This window comes from Falco rusticolus, chromosome 9 (genome assembly GCF_015220075.1).
Source record: "Falco rusticolus isolate bFalRus1 chromosome 9, bFalRus1.pri, whole genome shotgun sequence".
Lineage (NCBI taxonomy): Eukaryota > Metazoa > Chordata > Aves > Falconiformes > Falconidae > Falco > Falco rusticolus.
Window position 1 is genome coordinate 50,391,759 of NC_051195.1, and position 21,121 is coordinate 50,412,879.

Consider the following 21,121-nt stretch of genomic DNA (forward strand, 5'->3'; position numbering starts at 1 on the left):
GACACCCTGAGCACACAGGGGGCCAAAAGCCCTGACAGGGTGCTGAGTCGGTCAGTGGGCATCAGCTGTGTGACAGGCTCCTGACAGAGGTCACGGGCTAATGACTAGCAGAGCTGTACATCACGCTAACGCTGCTCAGACACAATGGTTTTTGTGGACCACCCTCGCGCCGGAGCTGCAGTGAGATCCCAGGTCACTGTGCACACCGCCTTGTTAGCAGTTCTAACAGGGAAACGGCTAGGGCGCTGCTGCCGTGACACGGCGTCACTTACACCGCCCAAAAAAGCCACTCGGTTCAGACGCGACCGCACCGGGGAGCCGGGCCGCGGGGAGCTGCCGCTGGCGAGCCCGGCCACGCCACCGGGGACGCCTCCTGGCCACACAGCCACAGCCACAGCCAGAGCAGGGGCCTGGCGGTCCCGTGCCCGCGGGGGTCACGACACGGTGTTACCGCTCCTCCGTGCGAAAACGGACCGCCAGGCCGGGCCGGCCCCGCCTTGTGCCGGGCGCCGCCGGTGCCTCACTGCCGCGCACGGCGAGGCTGCAGGGCAGCACTTCGCCGGGCCGGGGCCGGCGGCGGCCGCCCCGCCGCCCAGCTCGGGCTGCCGCAGCCGAGGTGCGCCCAGCCCGCGGCTCCGGTGCGCGGACCCCCGCACCGAGGCGGAGCCCTGGCCGGCACCGGGGCCGGCGGCGCGGCCGGGCGGGGCGGGGCGGGCTCCCGCCGCCCTCCGCATCACATGAGGGAACTTCGGGCCAATGGCGCCGCGGCGGGGCCGGGGCCCCGCTCGCACCCGCGGACGCTCATTCAAAACGCGGCCGCGCTCGGGCGCCCGCAGCCCCGCACCCCGGCCCCGCGCCGCCCGCCCCGCGGCCGGGTGCTGCCGGCGGGGATGCCCGGCGGGGCCGCGGCCTGAGGCGGCCGCCCGCCCGCCGCCATGCCGGTGAAGAACCGGTACAACCTGGTGGACGATGGCTGCGACTCCCGCGTCCCGCTGCACAACGAGGAGGCCTTCCAGCACGGCATCCACTTCCAGGCCAAGGTGAGCCCCGGCCGCGCTCCCCCAGCCCCGGGCGGCGGCGGCGGGCCCGGCGGGCCCCCCAGCCCCGGGGAGAGCCCCCAGCCCCTTCTCGGCTCCGGCGGGGGGCTCCGGCAGAGGCCGCGGTGCCCCGGGCAGGCGCCCCCTCGCCGCGCTGGGCCCCCTTGCTCTCGCCTGGCGCAGGCCGGCGCGGGGTCCCCGCGGGCTGGGGGTCCTGGGCCGGCAGCAGCCGCTGCTGGGGCATGTGGTGGGCACCGGTCTCGCTGTGCCCCTCCAGTCCTGCCCGCCGTGGGCTTCTGCAGCTCTGGAGGCGCCCCCAGCCCGTGCAACTGCGCGCCGGACCTAAGGGAGTCTAAAGAAAACACCAACAAATTATGAAAGCCTCGCACTTAATTATCACAATCAAACAGGTTCCTGTTCTTCTCCTAGTGGTGTTTTCAGCTGTTTAATCCTCAGAAGCTGCCTTGCATGCTTCGTCTGAGAACTGATCTGGAAAGACCCCTCTGGACAGTGCCAGGGATGCTGCCTGTGCAGGTGCACACGCGTGTCCTTGCTCCATCTGCTGCCTGCCCCGTCCCCAGTCGGGCAGGACCCGCTCCTGCCATGGGCCCCCCGGAAACCAGCAGGCTGTTACCTGCTGCTTACAAACAGTGTTAAGTGCCTTGTTCCATCTGACCTGTTCCCTGCGTGAAAAGCTGAGCAGGCAAGGCCTTCGTTGAAATGCATGCGCCCTTCAGGTATCAGAAAAAAACACTGGTCAGAAATTTCATATTGATCATGAAGAACAGTCTGGCAGTGAGCGCAGCATCGCTCTCAGAAAGTGACTCCATTGGAATTGACATTCTGTAGACAGCACAGGGAATGGGTTCATAATTCAGCTGACAAGAAGAATTGCATTTTGCTGGAGCAACTCTAGGTTTCCCTTCCCCTCTTTGCAGGTGGCCTAACAGATTAGAAATGGAATTCACGCCTGCTGTCTCCTGAGCTGGAAAGAAGGGGCACATATATTCAAATAAAGCTTTGAAATGTGGATTTTGTACATTCCGTTTTTTTCCTGCTGAAAGAGCTGTAAGACTTAAGCAGGATATAGGATGGATCTGAATAGACAGTTAATCACATATTTTAAAAAATCTCTTTCTTAGGGGAGAAAAAAAAAATATTTTTTTTTTACATTAACATTTGCTGTGCCACAGACTGTACTGAGAAGAAAAATCCTTATTTTGACTTTTTTAAAGGTTTTGAAGGAATTATACCTTTAACTGAGTGAAACTGGCTTCTTCAGATTGACAGCTTCAGACATCCAGAGCTATTCAGAGAGTGGATAACATGCTGTTAAGATGTGTGGGTCTGAGATGGGGTTTGCATTACCTTAGTAACATGCTTGCTTGGCTCTGCTGTGAAGTCTGTCTCTTGCAATTTGGATGCTCATTGTGGGCACATCAGTCAGCTGCAACTCTGACAATGACAAGGCTGTAACTGGCTGCCAGGTGTCTCGCACCAGGCAATCTGACTGACCACATTTGGTCTCTAATCTCCACATACCAAACTGTCTTACTTGCCCTATAATCTTCAGGGACAAACTTCAGGAGGTCAATACTGGGAGCTGCTTGTGGAAAAGTGGCTGTTTGTGCAGAGCTTCATGAGCTGGCAGGGCTCTGCATGGGAGCATGAGTACCCAGACTCTGCAGCAAGGCCAAAGCAGGGAGCTTGGGAGAATATCTTCTGGCTTGGCAGTCACCAGCTCTCCTCTTGCCCACACCTATCAATTTATCTTTGGTAGCATGGCCTGTTCCCCACTGCAGCTCTGTTTGCAGACAAAAGGCCAGCCAGCTGGACTGAATTAATCTGGATTACCTGTGACTGTACTTGACAGCCACCACAGAGCGGGGAAGGAGATGCCTGCAAACCAAAGAGACCGCAGATCGGGAGCGATACAGATAATGCCCTCACCATGAGGGCAGAGGGGAATCCTGGCTCTGTCGCTCCCTCCCCTGCTGCCCTCAAGCTTTTGTGGTCTGAGCAGTCTGACTCTCCTGTGGTTTACCAAAGGCTATAGCTGAACTTAACTGCTCTTAAAAATGCCATTTTGCAAAGGCATTCACAGAAGCATCAGAAAAGCTAGATGACCTTTCAGATTGCTTGCGGTGTTTATTTCAAAGCAGGCAAAAAAGCAGTAAATAGTGAGACAGGAGAACTCATCTCTGAAAGCCCTGTTAAGTAGTTTTTCACAATAAAACCCATTGCTAGCATTACAGTAGAGAAATAAAACCAGAACTATGTCAGTAACAGCGATAGCTATGGGGCTGCACTGGGGGAATTATTTTGTCTCCGTCCATATGTATATTAATTATCACTCTGTTTAGCTGCCCCTTCTCCTCCTCCCCTCTCTACAGGGGAACAACTTCCAAGAAAAATCCCACAACTTGAACCCACACACTCAAAAAGCACATGCAATTCATGAACCAAATGCTCTTGGGAGGGTGACTAAGCTTTGTAAGCTGCCCAGTGCACACACAGCCCCAATAACCTGCCTGTGACACTGTGCAGAGATGGGCTGTGTGACACTGGGGGAGCTGACGGACCCTGCTGGGAAGGCGCCAGCGCTGAGTCCGGCATCCTGCCCTCAGCTGCCAGAGCCGCGGGCCCAGGACCGCACCCGGTATAGCCCATGTTGGCAGGACACTGGCATTTCTCACCGGGCTGCTCGCCCTCTTACTCAGATGGTATTTTTCTTGCCCTCGCCAACATGCCCTTGACATGCAAGTCTTTCCTCAGCGCTGTGAGCCACGCCACTTTACAACATTCACGGTCTTTGCCCAGGATGCTGCGTATTTTCCTCATTCCCAAGGCTGAGCTGGCAGCTTTGTGCCTCCTCTGCTTGGCAGCAGCACGGGCAACACTCCTGTACATCTGTGCCACGTGTGCTACCACAGGTACCACCACGTTGCAGCAGCTGCCTCCTGCCAACAGGTGCACAACCAGAGTCTGCTTTGGCACACAAGCGTTACAACCCAGTGTAAGGGGAGAGTACAGGCAGCTCAGGGAACAGCACACGGGAGGGAGAGACAGCAGCAGTGGGAAGCTGTCTGCTTGCAGGTCTTCCCTAACAACGCGTGTGGCGTCAGCAGCACATTGCCATTGCATGCAAGAGAACAGTCAAGCGATCCGCAGAAAGCTGTAGGTGTGGTGAAGCGGCGGAGGCGGAGGTGCTGGGAACCTGCTGTCTGCCCACGTCTCAGCCCCCCCAGGACTGGTGCTTACACCGAAATGCAGGCACCCGATGCCAAGGGCGGCCGCTAGCTCAGCTCAGCCAGGCATCTCGTTTAGGACTGCAGCTCCCCTAAGCATCGTTAAAAACAGCTGGTGTAGGATGCAGATTTGAGTGGGTTTAACAGGATTCTGCAGGCAGCTAAGCTGATCCAACCAAGCAGGCACAGTGATGTCCTGAGGGAAGATGGTCCAAGCTGAAAAGTTAGGGCAGAATCACGAGCCTTTTCTGGGAAAGTTAGTTGTTGCACATCCTGGCAATTTTCCAACTCTTGTGTGCTTTTAGCTTTGAGTCTTTTAAAAGCAGGTGTAGTGAGGAGTGAGAAAGGATGGACAGTCCCATTTTCAGACCATGACTTGATTAGCAACAGGCATTACCCTGCAAAGCACTGGAAAAGGTGCACCCAGAATCTGAATGAGGTCAGAGGCTCACACCCGATGTTACAAATCCATTAACTTCTCCCTGACTTACAATATTATCCAAAACAGATACTCCTATCGTGTCCTGCATCAGGGAGAGTCTAACCAAGCAGGAACTAAATTAATGAGAGATGCTGTTTGTTTTGAAGAAGCCTACACCAGTAATTTGGGCATTGCTTTACAGACATCTCACTGTTCTGTCTTTCAGTACATCGGTAGCTTGGATGTACCCAGGCCCAACAGCCGTGTGGAGATTGTGGCAGCCATGAGAAGGATTAGGGTAAGTTCAAAAGAGCTGAACCCCATGTGGAATAAAAGGTTACGTTCACTGGAGTGACTTGGTTGCAGTGTGCTGTTCTGCATCCCCACTTCCTATCTGGAGCTCAAATTTCAAGCACAATCAGGATCGTAACAAGCTTCTCCAGAAATTCCCACAGCATCTTAGTATAGACTCATCCCTGGCTCTTTGCAAAGGTATCAGTTAGCAAAACTCAAACATAAAACCCTAGTCTTTGCTGAGCAGGTATGGGGATTCTCCTGGAACCCAAGCGATTTATTCAGCCTGTTTGGGGTTTTGTGTGTGTGAAAAATGAGATATATACAATCTGCTCCACAAAAGCACTTGAATTCATTGACAGTTTCAGATATATTATGTTATGTATTGAGATTTCAGTGGCCTGGCAGATGTTACGAATGTAAATCCCATCAGACTAGACTTCATGGATCCTGCTGCTCATGGAATAATTTGCTGCTTTCTCCCATCCTCCAATACAGTTTTACAGTTCCTGTTTCTCATCATCCAGTCTGCACTCATCCTCCCCTAACCCTTTATTCCTTAGGACAGCTTATGAATGGTCACCAGATTTAGCTACGATTAGGGGGGTGGCTAGCTTACATCTGCTTCACGTATAACGAGTTCAAGTTTATCTACCCCAAAAGGCACTGCAGCTGTTGTGCCTGGCTGAAGTTTTGCAGGGGTCTTAATTCTGAGGCTGTTCCTATGTCTCACATCAGCTAAAGCAGGTTTGAGAATCTTCCATTTAAAGCTTTGAGGGGATTATCCTATTTCCCCCCTCCCCCCACAGTGTTTAACCATCTAATTTTCATTTAGAATAGCACTTTTTAAACTTAGCCTGTAACTGGCTGGGGAGCTGATGTATTCATCTCCAGCCAAGCTCAGAAATGACATTCCCCTGCCTTTGCCTGCTCAGACTATTAGCACAGCTCTTGCTCAGAACGCAGTGCAGCAGCTATCTAAATTGCCTGGTTATTTATGGAACAGGTGAACATCTATAGGAAGAAAAAGCAGTAGGTGAGGGCTACTGGAGCAGTTTAGATGCTGGTGTAACTGCTGGTAGTTTTTTATCTGAATCGATATTTAGCGTCAGATTTGACACTGCGCTTCTGCTGATCTTTGACTGGATAACACCCCTGCAAGAAAAAGCAGACAGTATTTTAATAGTGGTTTCTAGAAAGTGTTGTGTTCTGTTTTCACACCTGCTATTGCCACGATGGTATCTAGCTCAGTCTTGGCAGCGCAATAGGATGCTCGAGTGCTACGTGAAGCATATAAGAAACCACTCTGCATTCATGGATGCCATCAGTTAATCTTATCACACAATATTTTTAAAGTAGGCATCCTGTATTCTATACTGGGTTTTTAATCTTGGAAGCCCTTTCCAAAAAGGGAGGGCTCCCCTTTTCATGTGCGTATTGTACAGCAGGATCTTATTCAGACACTTCCTGGCTGCTGAGCGGAAGATGCTCCTCTATTGAAGATAGTTAATTGGCACTGATCCTTAATTAGAGCATAAAGAATGAACTGGGAGGTCTTTGAAGAGAATTCTAGTGCATGGAGTACACAACCTAGGAACTGAGGGAAGATGGGGGTTATTTATGTAGCATTCATTTGCATGCAGAAGCCTTGTTAATACTAGAGATTTTTCCCATGGACTCTCAGCAGCACCAGTTGCAACTGGGAGGAAATAGTGGAAGAAGCTATTGGTGGAAACTAGTATTTTGCTACTATCTTATTGTGAGTGGTAGTGCCTGTTTGCACTGCAAGAGCAAGAAGGGTCCTGCAGCCCTGCCAAGTGTTGGCAGGGGCACATTGTGCTGAAGCTTTCATCCTTTGTGCACTCCAGTGTTCCACTGGAATTCTCTACTGGAGCGGAAGAGAAAAGTTGCACAGTACAAGCCCCAGCACAGCATTTCCTATGCTGCTCTCTCTGCCCTGCGACATGGGAGGAGGCAGTGTGAGCCATCACGGGAGCTCCATCAGTGGCTGAGCCAGCTGAGCAGGGGCAGCCCACAGCACAGGCAGGCTGTTACTCATTGCTTCTGCCACTGCAGAAGGGCACCAGGGCGGAGGATGAGGAGTCACAGCTCTGTATTTTCCAGGCTCTGACAGAGCTGGTTACTCTAGTTTTTCATTAGTAAATTGATACAAGCTCTGAAACTGCCTTCCTACTCTGTCTGATTCTGGTCTGTAGTTAAAAGCGCTTGCCCCAGGGAAAAAAACCTTGAGCTAACTAGCACTCAGCGTTGTCCTCAGAGTGTGGTGGGAGAGAGAGGCGGGTAAATAACATAGCAGCTCCAGTTGCTAAGTCTACTCTTTGGCATCTTACTGTCCTATGCTTTGTACTGGCTCTTTTGCCAGTTGCATATGAATTATGCCAGCGAAGCTGGGAAGAGTTCAGTGGTATTCTCCATGCATTAGTAGAGCAGTCTGCCTCCAGACTTCAGGACATGCGGCATGCACAGACTATAAGATGTTACTCCCAGAGAGCCTCAGATGACATGTTTTAACATTAGTCTGCTGAAATCGCAATCTGATCTTTTGCAGTAGGTATTTAAGATGCATTCTCATAGTAAAGCGTAAATCCATATTCCTGACTGAATGAATGCTTTGTAGACTTGCTAGCAATACTCTATTAGTCACACATTAGATTCCCATTTCATAACAGACTGGAAAACCTTGTCCCATCCTGTTCTATGCTTCCACTGGAGGGAATGCAAATGCAATAGGTAGAACAGGGAAGCTGCTGTTCTTAGCTTCCCATTATGCAGAGCTAGACAACTTCAAGTTTGCTAATCCTCCTGGTGGATTATTAGCTGCATACAGCTGCCATGTTATTATATGATCATCAGAGTTCAGACTAATCCCCCTGCCTCCTCTTGCCCTGGCAGGGGAGGTGATGAAATTACTTTGCTACTTGAATAAATACACTGTGCTCTGACAAACACATCAAGTTGCTGTTCATGAGAGTCCAATTCATTGCGCAGCTCCAAGCACCCAGTGCAGGCAGGTGTTCCTCCGCCTCCCAGGCAGAAGCAGCGTGCTGCATCTGCTGTCTCCTGCTGCCTGAGGCCATCCAGGTCTGGGTGTCTGGCAGCACCCTCTCACACTCCTGAGTTCAGAGTCAGCATCCTGGTGGGGCTGGCTTTCTGCTGAAGTGGATGCATCTGCAAATATTTGAGCCTTCTCAGCGTTCTAGGGAGCTCATGTACAACACAAGATTCTTCTTCCTACAGAAGTCAAGTGGCAGCTAATTTGAAGAATGTGAAAGTCCTTCTTGAGGGCTTAAACGGCTCCTGGATTCAGCAGGGTCACCCTTTTCCTAGAAACACTGCTCCTGGCTGCCTGTTAGTGAACAGCTAAATAACCAAGTCTCCCCTTAGCCAGGTGAAGGCTCTCACTGAAGTTAAGAGGAAAGATGTGGAGCCCACACACACAATACTGCAACAGTAACAGGAAAGCTTTGGTAAGGATGCTTATGGTAATCAGGCCTAGGGGTAAAGTGGGGTCTGTAAAACACAACACATTTCCTTGAAGCTCCTCAGGTTGCTTGGGAAATCTTGCCCTGGGAGACCAGGGAATGGATGGCTTTATGTGAAGGATTAACATCACAATGTGTCCTGCATCCATTCCCCAGCTTCCACAGGGCTCGAACTGGCCAGAGGAGGAACAGTCAGCTGTTAACCTTCCTAGAGCAGCACTGCCTTCAGTCCAGCACTTCCAGCCAGTCAAGCAGCCCTAGTGAAATGCTGCTATTTTGAGTGGCAAATTGTACAAGGTCACAGTAGGAGTAAGTGTCAAAGCCTGTCATCCGCACAGGCAGCCTGCTGCCAGCAATTCCCCAAGTCACTCCATTTAATTACCTTTAAGGCACGGAATCAGTTTCCATAGAATTTGCGCTTCAGATTTGAAGAAGCCTAGAAATTTCAGGTCTGTTTGGAAGATCTAGCTTGGACATAAGCAGGTATTGACACTCAGAAAAGAGCCAGATGTTGGATTGTTTAATCATTTTGTAAGGGAACAGCCAAATGGTGCTGTGGTCATCCAAGCACCAGGATGAACAAACAGGAGGCAGGCATCCAGACTAATGTGTTTCTTCTGTTACCTCCATGTTTCTTGGGCTTAATTTAATTGAGAAGCCTTTTTCCCCAGAGGCCAGTGTGCCAGAGAAGCAGAAACATATATAAATGTTGATGCAGGATACATCAGAAATGCCTGAGCTGTCCTTGGCACAAGAACGGGGTTCTTGCTTCAGCCTCCCTCTTATCCTGATCATTCTTGCTGCATCCGTGCTCTTAATAAGCAGAGCCTCAACGCTTTGCAATTTCTCCACGTGGTATCCCAGTGAGGAGGTGCGATCTAGCCACACTGTTAAGTCATATTGACTGCCAGATATCAACTGGCAGTGTTGAAGTGTGACATGACATCAGTTTAAACCAGGATGAGTAAAAGTTACAATCCTACAGTGCAGCCTTGTGAAGCAGCGGCCACAGGGACAGTCGCGCAGAACCTGCCTCTCCTGCACCCCAGCAGCTCCCAGTCTGATAGCTGGGCTGGCTTCATACAGCAGCTTGCACTTAAAGCCGTGTCAGGCTATAAATTGCAATGGTTCAGGAGCAGATATGGCTGTTATTTATCTGGTCTTGCTACAGGAGAGGAATCAGGTGGACAGCTGGCAGAGGGCAGGGTGACTGCCTTCAGCCGTCTCAGTTTAATCTGTCACTGTGTGGCAGACTTCAGAGGTAGAGATGTTTAATAGACTTGTTCATGAGATTCTGCTGGAACACAGTTCCTTCAGTTTTCCCAGACAGAAAGCCGCCTTATACAGAAGTTCACCAAGATAACTGCTGCATAGATTCCTCTGATATATCCTGCCTATAAGCCCTTCCTGAGCTGTGATGCTTGGAGCTAAGTTTTCCTGTCAGCTTCATGTTAATCTGAGCTGGAGTTGTGATCAATACTAAAAAAAAAAAATAGCTGCTGCGTTTCTTGGTTAGTCTTTGCAGCCTCTCCCACTGTAATGAAGTTATTTGGTCCCACTGCAGCTCAGGCACAGACTCAAATGTGGAAACGCAAACTGTTGGAGCACTTGCCCTGGTATAGACCTCTGTAGCTGCATGCCAGGATCTGTTGTTGTTGGATGGGATTTTGTTCTGCTGCAGTTACTGGAGGATTTTTCCTTTCAGCCTCTTTGGAAGAGCATCCAAATGCTCAGCTAATGACAGCCCTGGGCTATGAGAGAAAACAATCCTAGCATCTTAAAATACTTCAGCAGTCTTCAGACTGCTGGTGTGGACCTTTCTTTAGTTCTCAGAGTGCCACGCACCTTCCTTTCATTTACAGGAAGGTGCAGGAAAAGCAGATGACAGTTCTTACATGGTTAGTGTGAAACACAAGCGCGTTGTGTGCCTGCTCTAAACTGTTGGCACACCCTGAGCCAGCTGAGGGCACAGTTGATAGTACACAGTGATGGTGGACAAACATTCTGTGTTGGTAACTAAGTCTCATTTATTAGCTGCTTTACAGACAGGAGAGCTGGGCCATGTCAGCTCACCCAAGGCCTTTAAATAAATACTGTCATCACGTAGTGACACTCACTAGATCACATGAGGAGCAGTACTGTAGAAGATAGTCCCATGCTGCGGTCATGGGTGCAATCTGCCTGACAAGCAGACAGCAGACCTTATGGCAAGATGAGAGGAGGACTTCAGAGAGACAAGGTTCCCCCAACCTGTATGTTTCTCTTCCTCCTTCTCCCCCATGCCAAAAGGACTATGCATTTACCCCAAAGTGTGCTCCAAGAGTATCCTTCTCTAGGATGCCTTACCTCCTCTGGAGAACCATGCAAGGGTTGCTTACACTGATACATATTAGATGGAGCCTGTAGCCTCCAGGAGAGAGCAGAGGTTTTAGGTATCCACATCAAGTGTACATGAGCATGTACAAACTTGCTGTGATACCTTCTGCGGAAGGTCTGGTGTCAGTTTTGGCTCTTCTCCAAAGCAGAGACCTAAGAAAGCTCCATGCAGGCAGTACCTGATCAGGCTGTAATCAGTCCTCCTCAGCACAGCCTACAAGTCTACCCCCAAAAAAAACCTGAGGAACTTACACTAGTGACTTGGAACAAGATTTACAGGCAGTCATGGATGGCTTTCTGCCCTCTGCCTACTTGCTGGATCTTTCTGCACTTCTGCCGGCCTGCCTGCCCAGCAGCCCATGTACTTTGGCCTGCAGCCTTACCTGCCATCTGCTCTGCTAAGGGAAGATACCAGTCAGCACAGCAAAGCTGCAGGCGCAGAGAACAGTCTTGCAGACAAGCAGGCTAAGAAAACAGGGAATGGCACGAGGGCATCAAGAGCAGAGGGGATGACTTGGCTCAAGGCATTCTTGCCACGCAGCCCCTCTTCCCCAGGCACCTGGTGCCCCCAGCAGGGCTGTGTCCCATTACCTGACCTGCCTGCAGGACTGCTCAGCTCCAGGCACTATGGTCTCAGAAACACCAGTTAGTCCCAGCGTCCCATCCATGAGCCAGTTTAAGGTTTCTACCACACAAGATTAAGCTAATTGGTTTTATCTTTCCAGGCCCTGACAAAATACAGCAAGTGTTTTCAGGATGGTAATTAAGTGTTAATTGCAGCTAAGTTTAGCCCTAATGCCTCATTAGTTTGTTTTCCTCTATTTGTTGCAGCTACAGCAGCCTCCTGCACAGGGATGGGGATCAGGCTGGGCTTCCTGGGAGGCAGAGGTGTCCTGCAGTGTGCTCCGAGGGTCCTACCTGGGCCATGCCAGGAAGCCTCTCACCTCCTTCTACCCAAGGGGAGGAGATGTGGGTGTGCAGATACAGACCCTTGGACCTGAATGCTCTAATTAGCATCTAGGCAGCAGCTCTGCAGTGGTCTCTGGTGTGTCCAGACACACACATTAGCCCATTTTCATGATATGGTGGATTTTGCATCCTTTCCTATTACACCTCCACTGAAGCCTTCATCACCCCAACCCCCTTGGCCGGTTCTTTGCCCTTTCCCATGTCAGAGGACTAGTTAGTGGGTTTAACAAGGGCAGGCAGTACTGAAACTAATACTGTTCAATGCCCTGCTCTACTGAAAAGCATTTCACTGCTCCACAGTGCAAATGTCACCTGAGTTTGGTTCCCACAGTCTGTTTTCTGGTCTGTAAGAAGGTAACGGACCTGACAGATGCCCTTGGAGGGGAAGCCACCTTGCATTAGGAGGTGACAGTCACATTCCAGCTCTTGCCTTCCCACAGCACAGGCACTGCCAGGATGCTAAGGAGGGAGGTGATCCCTCCGGCAGAAGGTCTGGCGAGAATCCATCTCTCCAGGCAAAGGAGTGGTGTCAGCTGGAGGCTGCAGGGCCTCCCCTCACAACAGGCAGAGCTGTAGAGCGGTGACCTCCCAGCCGCTGCTCCTTATCCTGCTCCCACCCCCCTCCAGGAAGGGCTTCCTACCCTGCTGCTGGGTTTTACAGCCTCTCCCCTTTCCTGGTATGTCCTGCAGCCCTCATTAGACAGAACGCCAAGTGGGACAATGTCTCCCAAAGGTCCCTTGCCACGAAGGCCCAAAGAAGGGGGAAGGCTGGGGCTGGAAGGGTGGGTGATGGAGGTGCAGCTCCTTAAGCCTCTCCACACGTATCCATGGTCACCTTGGCAGGCTCAGGTGTGTTTGATGCATATGCCGCTTTACTAACCTTACGGAAAATTTAATTTTTATAAGCTGAAGAAATGGCTTTAAAGATGCAGAAGCTGCTTTCCTAAAAGAATTGAGTCTGCCTCATCTCAGACTAAGCCAAGCTTGTTTTATCCAGTTTCTGCTCTTCGTATTATCGTAATGCAAAGGGAAGAAGCTCTTAATGAGATGTTTTTGCAGTGGCGTCATGCACCGCGTTTCTAGGCAGCATTGTGTGGCTACGGTGGAGAACTGACAATGTTCTGCTCATACATCTTGAGTGGGAGGAGAGGAATAAACACCTCTGAGATTACACAAGAATCCGGCTTTCTGCTCGCTGGGGATGTCTCGCCCTGCCATAGAGCTGCCCCACTGGCTTGTAATCTCTTGCCAGTTTCCACCCTGCTCATCTCCAACCCTAAATCACCTTTGGACTTCTTGCCACAGAATAGTGATTAGTTATCTTCTGCCACTTAACTTCGGAGATGAAATGCGTGGGGACTGGTCTAGCTGTGAGTACAGGCCACCGTAACAGAAGACAGCTTAGAGCTTTTTCAGTAGCCACATGGCATGACCTAGTTTTTGAGAAGTGACTGGTGATAATAGATGCTTCAGTTCTTATACCCTGTTCAGAGAGTGCGCTATGTATGATTGATAACAGATGGATGGAGGGATCAGTCAGTGAAATGTGTCATCTCTAAGCAACAGTGACCTTTTATGCCTTCCTCAGTGCTGAAAACTGGATGGCTCCTCCAGTGAGGGGGTGGAACTAGTGAGGCATATTAATACTGTTTTGCCCAAGAGTCATAATGGATTGGAGTTTAGTTGAAAGCTAATAAAAGCAGTTAAACAGATACTACTAAATAGAACAAGACTGAGCTTTTTGTCTGATGCTAGATCTTGACAATGAGGCAGCTATCTTTTAATTGTAAAATAAAGTGGCTTTAACAGTATTAGTGCTATATTACTGAAGCATTTGATTTCACTAGCTAAAATGTCAGTGTACGAGATCTCTGCAAAGCTTTTACCTAGTTCAAAATAAAGTAGCTTTTTCAACAATTACATTACTGGTTGTAAAGTATTACAGAAATGAAATATAATGGCTTTCAAATTACATTCTGGTGTGGAACAATCAGCCACAACTCAGAGCTGCTTCTTTATTGGTGTCTGAAAAAAATGAAATTGAGATGGCAACCAGAGTGGTAGTGAGCAGATTAGGTTAGCTTGTTAACAAGGAGGTGCCTTAATCTGAGTGACCACTGCTTGGGCAAGGGCACAGAAACTGGGGTTGCCCACGGTGGGGAGTGCCTTTGCTGTGTTGGTGGAGCAGAGACCATCCTCATGCAGCAAATACAAGCACACACTTTGATTTCCACTAGAGCAGGCTGACATGTTTCAGGAACAAAGCAGAATGGTCCATGAAAGTACAAATGCTTAAATCTGTCCCATGGATGAAGCTAGCTACATGCGGGGGGGGAAGGAAACAAAAATCAGCTTTAACTGCGGTGCAACCTCATGTTTTGACCTCAGCCTTTCTGGTTCTTAGGTTTAGAGAGCCTGCACTGGACACAGGAGGAAGGCTAGACCCTGTGCCACAGCAGCAGGCGCCTTTGTAGATTCTGTCTTGCTTTTTGTCCAGTGCAAGAGCCCTTTGTACTTTACAGATCAGTGTTCTGAGGAGAGGGGGCCCTGAGGGACTGTGACCACAAAGCAGAATTCTGCATAGTAAAATAATATTTGCTAACAATAGTTTTGTTCTATGCTTGCTTTCTGCATTCTTCTTTTGCTGTGTACTAAATGACACCTGAAGGCAAACAGAATCGGTGCTACTTAACATAACGCTTTGACAAGCTACTTCATGTTTTGACCAAATAACTCTATGATAAATCTACAGAACAAAAAACTTGAATGGGTCCCTGGAGGGAAGGATACTTTGATGGGGGAGCAGGGATTTTTCAAAGACATTATGGAATGGTTTTCTTTCTTGCAACGGTGATTAGACATTTTCTAAATGGCCTTTCCCTGGGCCAGATGGGCTATTTGGACTAATTGGCAACTGCCTGACTGTTTTCAGGACACCCGAGTCACTTCCCTCTTTCTCCATCCTTCTGTCACTATGCTGCTGCAGAGATACTGCCATGCGGTGGGTCTGCTGATGGGGAGGATGGCCCTTTGCATTGCAGAGAGCATCATGGGCCAGGACCCCAAATCACCCTGCTGCTTGCACAGCCAGGTCCAGCATACCCCCAGGAATCTCACCAAACCCTCTGAGCTCCAGGGATTTCTTTCCAAGACCAAATCATTTTTATCATGATGCAGTGCGATGGAGAGCTAGGCATTTATAGCTGACTCCATGAGGGCATAAGACATGCAGTTACTCTTCAGGCACATGGATTCTTTGGCAGAACTGGCTCAAATGGTGGTGTCTGTCATAAACACCTGCTGCCTCTCCAAGTGCCCTGCACCTCTAGCCAAGCCCTAGGCAGTTCATGAAGCACTAAGGTTCAGTGATCCCAAGCCCTCATGGACCGGTTCAGTCCTGCTGCAGCCTATGCTCCTGCTGTTAATGATTATGGGGCCTAAACCTCCAGCCCAGGTACATTTTCTTATTTCCACGGTGTTGTCCCCCCAGGGCAATGCTGGTCTCCCACTTAATCTTGCTTCCTTGCACCCAAGCTGAGGGCAGGAGCAGCCATGGGCTGGGGCAGGGAACACTGTGGTTAATCATTGACCTGTACGCAAAAACAGCACAGAATGCATTAATGTCCACAACTTCACACCTAGCTGCTGACCCCACTGCTAGCACAGGGAGCCAGGAATGGCACTGGGGAGCAGAGCAGGCGTCAGGACAGTGGAACTGAGCATCAGGCCTGAGGTGGCTGCCAGTCACTGCTGAGCAGGGGGACAACGCCATGCCATAGCTGCCTTGGCAGTGTGAACAGGGCACATGCAGGTGGGTTCCTGCTCTTTGTAGCTGCTTTCAGGGCTGTCTGTAACAAGTTCATCTTTATTTACCCATCTGTGAAGTAGCTGCATACCCAGCTGAGGACCCTGGCATGCCTCCAGGAGACCTGGGCACATACACTGCCCAGCACCATGAGCCTGCAAACCACTGACAAACAAATCATCCAGTAGTCTCTTGTCCAAGAGCCTGAAAGCCCAGCCCAGGCTGCTTGCCTCTGCCTCGGCACTTGGCTGTGATGCTCTGGTACAATTTTGATGACAAGACCTCTGTGGCAATAAATACTGATACCATAAAACCCTCTTTATCCATAATACCCACTAGCTAAACCCAGGCTGTTTCTCTCATCATGATTCACTAACCTCAGTAGCTCCCCTGAGGCTAGCAGAGTCCTTGAACTGCTTAATATTCTGGAGTTTTGGAAATGACACAATTAGCATTGAGTTTTCTTTCTTACAGCAACAGTCTTGTTTCCAGATTAGAGTAGGACTTTTATGGACAATTTGAGGACAACTCAAGAGACCTTCCTTTATAGATTTAGGGATTGCCACGGTCTATCGGCAGTTTGATTAGCATTCAATATTTTCTAACCAAGGATCACTTGGCACGAAGCAGCGTGCCAGCTGTGCTGTGCCTGGCTCTGCTCAGGTCTTCACATCTGGGTAATACCCAGGTGTGACCAACACCTGCCCAGGGGCAGCCTGGCAGGAAAGGGTTGAGCTCCCTTCTGTCTTTGCTTTTACTGTATTCCAGAAACACTTGTGATACAAGAGCTCTTGGGCGGATTTCAGGAGACATTTGTGCCCTGTGTGTTGTTCAGAATAACCAAGATTCTGTCTGAAGTCGATGGGAATCAGGAATCCTGTGCTTTAGAATATCCCTCTTAATAGCTGCATCTAAACATTGGACGTAACTGCTGATTCTACTGAGGTGGCAGGATCCTCCAGTGCTGTACACCAAGCCTTTGCTAACAGCCCTTTACATGCACATTCCTCACAGCCTTACTGCAACTGACCCCTCCAAGCTCAGTGGCCTGCTCCTGGCTGGAATTGCTGTACTGATGGTGCTCTCGGATCCAGACACATCCTTTCTGTGCAAGGCTTGGAGGCCGACTATAAGTCACTGGGCTTTCTGTAAGAAATGTTTTCTCAAGTGGAACTGTTGGAGATCAATAGTATTAACAGCTACACAGAATAAGTCTCCTTGCCAGGGAATAAAGCAGATTTCAGTCCCTGACTCTCAGGCTAATACATAGCAAAGCTGTTCGTGAAAGCTGCTGGCATTGAGAGAAGTAGAAAGGTCAGCTGCACCCAGGGCTTGCACTAACAAAGATTCCTCTACCATAAAAGAGAACGAAGCCTGATGGCATCTAGCAAACAAGGCATGAAACCTGGTCTGCATATAGCAGCATGCTAGGCAGCTCAGCATCCCTCTGATTTTCATTCTGGTCTAGTTTATAATCAAGAGCTGTTTCTGAATGCAAATGGAGATCAAGTCTTCATTCTAGCTTGAATTCTGCTTGCTCAAAAGATAAGAGGTGCCGAGTCCAGCTTCCTAACTGCTGTAGATACACAAAGAAAATACTGATTTCCCTCATAGGTAGCTAGGAGAAACCACGAGAGCGCGAGCTGGAGGACAGCACCCAAGGTGCATATGGTGTGTGATAGCACGTTTAGAAGCCAAGAGATGGTCCCTCCCTGCAGCATTTAGCAAAAGCAGGTGTTAAGTCATGCAGATGTAGCTCCTCCAGATTCTCAACAGCAAACTACATTCCTCCTCCTCCTCCGGATAAGTATCCGCCCTGGGTGGACATGCTTAGCATCACTTTCCCCCACATGCTGAAGTCACAAGGCCTTAAGGAGGCTGCAGCCACAGGGTTTCTCCTGGCTGCAGAGGAGCACAGGTGCTGGAAAAGGAGAACCACAGTAGGTCACACCTGGCCCTCTTGGGAGCAGGGGATGGGTTGGCTTAGGTACTAGTTTGAACACCTGAACAGCCTTCTCTGCCTTCTACCTCTTAACCTCACCTGCCTGCAGTGAGCCTCAGGAGCACTGATGCTCCCTCCATCCCTGCACGCAGGGCATGGCTCACCCAACTTGCCTCTAGCTGGCTGCACCTCCAGTTGCCACCCTCCTCCTCTTGGACTACCTGCACTAGAATAGCAACAAGCATCGTTACGTAAATGAGGAGGGAAACGCTGCATTATTTAGAAGCCTGAAATCCTGGCACCTGTCTGTATCTGAGCCTCAGCATGGCAGTGGGACTAGGACATCTCCCCACCTTTGTGCTGCATGGATGTGAGCCCCCACCAGGGCCCTCGCTTAGCACCCCTGAAGCACACTCTAGCTCCCCCCACCCGCACAGCTGCACCATGGTGGGTCCTGCCCGGCTCCCGTGGCCGTAAACTGCTTGGTCTGAGCAGCTGCTCTGCTCCCTGGAGAGCAACTGTCACAAACGCTTCTGTGAAGGGTCACAGAAGAACTAAAAATCAGCTTTCTACTTTTATTCTCCCTCAATAAACACCAACTCCCAGAGACAGAGCAAAGCAGTGCTGTGAATCACCCGTGTCCCATCTTCCCCTCCTGCTTCCACAAGGGCACCAGCTCCTCTTTTCCCTCTGCACAGCTTAGCCATACCAAGGAGCATCTTCCAGGCTGCCAGGCTCACACAGTTCATCAATGTGCCACTGTGCCAGCGGCCTGTCAGGCTCACAGGGAGCAGAGGGAAGGGACCGACTCTACAACAGGGATTTTGGAGAGAGCAGCAGAAATCCTCGGTGGCTCCCTGCTCATGCCTTCATGCGAGCAGTATCTGGTGGTCTGGCCCTGCTGGCTAGGTGCTGGGGAGCTGTCACTTAGCAGGGGACTGGCTGTAACCAGAACAACTGAATGAATGAAGTAGAAAATGAACATCCTTGCTTTTTGGATGAGAAAGTGACACACAAAATACTCCGTTACCTTCCCACAGCCACGTAGGGGGTCTGAGGCTTTTTCATGGAGCTCTGAGCCTGCCACAGAGTCCTGGCTTCTGCTCTTCTAAGCTTTGTTGTTTGAACATTGATGAACAAGGTTTAAAACAATTCAGTCTACTAACTTGCCTCTTGTCCTACATACCAGGCTGGAGGGCAACTAGGATAAGAAACATCATGTGTACAAAACCAGGACCTTCTCTATGGGGCCTCTTGACACTGATGTTTATAGGGAAATACACAATTATTGAAGGTATCGCAGTGTATAATTGCAGTTTCACTTCTGAGGGTTATTTCAGGTGAATCTGACCTGCTTCTAATGAAATTAGCACTCTTTATCTGCAGTAACCTAGCAGCTCTTTGAGGCAGGGACCATTTTCACGCTCATGTGCACTCAGTGCCTGGTACATGAGACTGTCGAGGTGGGGTCCCAAGACGCTACTTCATTACTGAAACTAATTAATCATCCAGAGCACTGCAGACCGAAAAGGTAATTTGTTTTCTCCTGCAAAGTGAATAGAAGTAGGGAGCAAAATAAAACTCTGCTTCCCTGTGAGCTGGGGTTGGCCTGCCCAGGCAAGACAAGGGCTGAAGGGCTGCGTGTGGGAAAGCTCCCTATTAAACCTGGGGACAGCAGGGGGTTCCTGGAAGTGACAGTCACACAATGGTGCTTTTGTCAGAGAGGCAGCAAAGGCCAGATGATGTCACCTTGCGCTGGGCTGCAAGGCTGCTTGTGCCTGTTGGGATGAAGCTCAGCAGTATTGCAGTATCTCTTTAACAGGGAGGAGGCAATGAAAAGGCTGCTTTTATCCCACTTTTTTAAAAGCAGGCAAAGAAGCTTTGTTCCAGAACAGTCTGCCTGTTTTCAGAGGTGGAAAAGACTAATTAAGAGCTACTGCCAGTGCTGGTGTCCCCACCAGCTGCCATCACCTGCAGGAGCTCAGCTCTCCCCATGGATGTAACTGACCACTTTCTGCTCCACATCCTTTTGACTGGCTCAGAGGAATATCTAAACTCCAGCCATGTCCTTTGCCACCTCACCTTTAGGTGGAAAGATTGAGCCATCCTTAAAGGCTGCCCGAGACTCAACAACTGAGACCTCCAAAGGATGAGATCTCCTGAAGATGGGGAGAAGGGGGGATGAAGAAGGCCTATATTAACATGCCCATCTGAATGCTTTGCAAGGCCTCAGAAAGCAGGATTCCTCAGAGGCAAAAGAGACTTGGATAAAAGGCAGCTCTTTCCCCTGCCTCCCCCGTACCTGACCACCCTCCAGCCACTGCAGCCAGAGGCAGAGCCCTCACAGATCCCTGCGTGCAGGTGAGGCAGCACCACTGCCTGCCCAGTCCAAGCCCTAGCAGCATCTCTCCCAAACAGAGGGGTGAGAGGAGGTTCTGAAAGGTTTGGTGACCAGACTGAAGCACAGCCCACAACAATGCCCTCTCTGCTGGCAGTTAGGGCAGCCCTCCTAAAAACCCGTGTTTGTGGGGCCATCCTGTACGACTGATGGATCCCAGCCCTCCCAAGCAGGGAGGCATCAAGCAGATCTTTACCTGCTCCACGCACCTTGCTGCGGAGGAGCAGCCCTCGGTTCCTGCTGATGTAAGTGGGTGCCTGCTTGCGTTTCTCCATCCTCACGCTAAGGAGCGGTTCAGTGTTCCTCTCCAAGTCGATCTACATAGTAAATAGGCTCTCAAAGTCAGAGAGAGCGTGGCTCAAGGCTACAGGATGCAACAGGATCCTGACCTGCTCCGGAGGCGATTGCTGGGTGCCCATGGGGATCCCAGCCCTGCTGGGGATCACAAGTTTGTACATGCTGTGCGGTGGGGATGTGTAATCCTCACCATGAGCGAGGGCTGGAAACTTCTCATTTCAGCTGGCTGCTCTGCCTTGACTTGCCAGGTGAACTCCTGATGAATAAGCAAGCCTCAGTTCCCTGTGTTGGGACTCTGGCTAACGTCTGCCCACCTCAGGGAAACGTTACAGCTCAGGATTCATGTCTGTGAAAGAATTCGAAGCATGGAAAGCTCTTTTCAGGGAAGGTCTTCAGATTAGTCAGCTCCCAGTGCGGCTGGTTTTGAATATTTATGAAGGCAGAAAATTGTCAGGCATGTTTTGCTGAGCTGTACCGCTCCTTTCCTGAAAGAAACATTTTTCCCAAAACGGTGCTCAGAGGCTTGTTTACTTCAGTCTCTCCATGAACCATCACTCCACCAAGGTGACAGGCAGGAGGAGAAGCCTGGCATGATAGCAGGCAGGGTGTCTGCAAGGGAATGTAGAGAGAGCACACCAGCTGTTTGGGATGAAGCAACCTGTCAGTGCTTTATTTCAATAAAACCAGAGTCTTAAAGCTGTTTTGGGGAAGGAGCATCCAGAGAGCCTGGATCCACAGGTTGTTGTCCTCTTATCCACACACTGCTTCCCTGCAGCTTCCAAAACCCTGGCAGGGGAGTGGCACTTGGTACTGCTTCCTAGGGGTTTATTT

At 50.2% G+C, this 21,121-nt stretch overlaps 1 protein-coding gene across 3 annotated transcripts in view; it reads left to right on the forward strand.

Moving 5' to 3' along the window:
- The first annotated feature begins 841 nt into the window (after window positions 1-841).
- Window positions 842-21,121, forward strand: part of LOC119153849 (carboxyl-terminal PDZ ligand of neuronal nitric oxide synthase protein-like) — a 36,246-nt gene continuing 15,966 nt past the window's right edge. For 2 of the 3 annotated variants that reach the window (XM_037400762.1, XM_037400764.1), the window contains exons 1-2: window positions 842-1,040; window positions 4,933-5,004. In XM_037400762.1, coding sequence (XP_037256659.1) covers window positions 936-1,040; window positions 4,933-5,004 — 177 coding nt within the window. In that variant the 5' untranslated portion in view covers window positions 842-935. Of the gene's footprint in view, window positions 1,041-4,932; window positions 5,005-21,121 lie in introns of those variants that run through there. The other variant, XM_037400763.1, reaches the window with a different exon arrangement.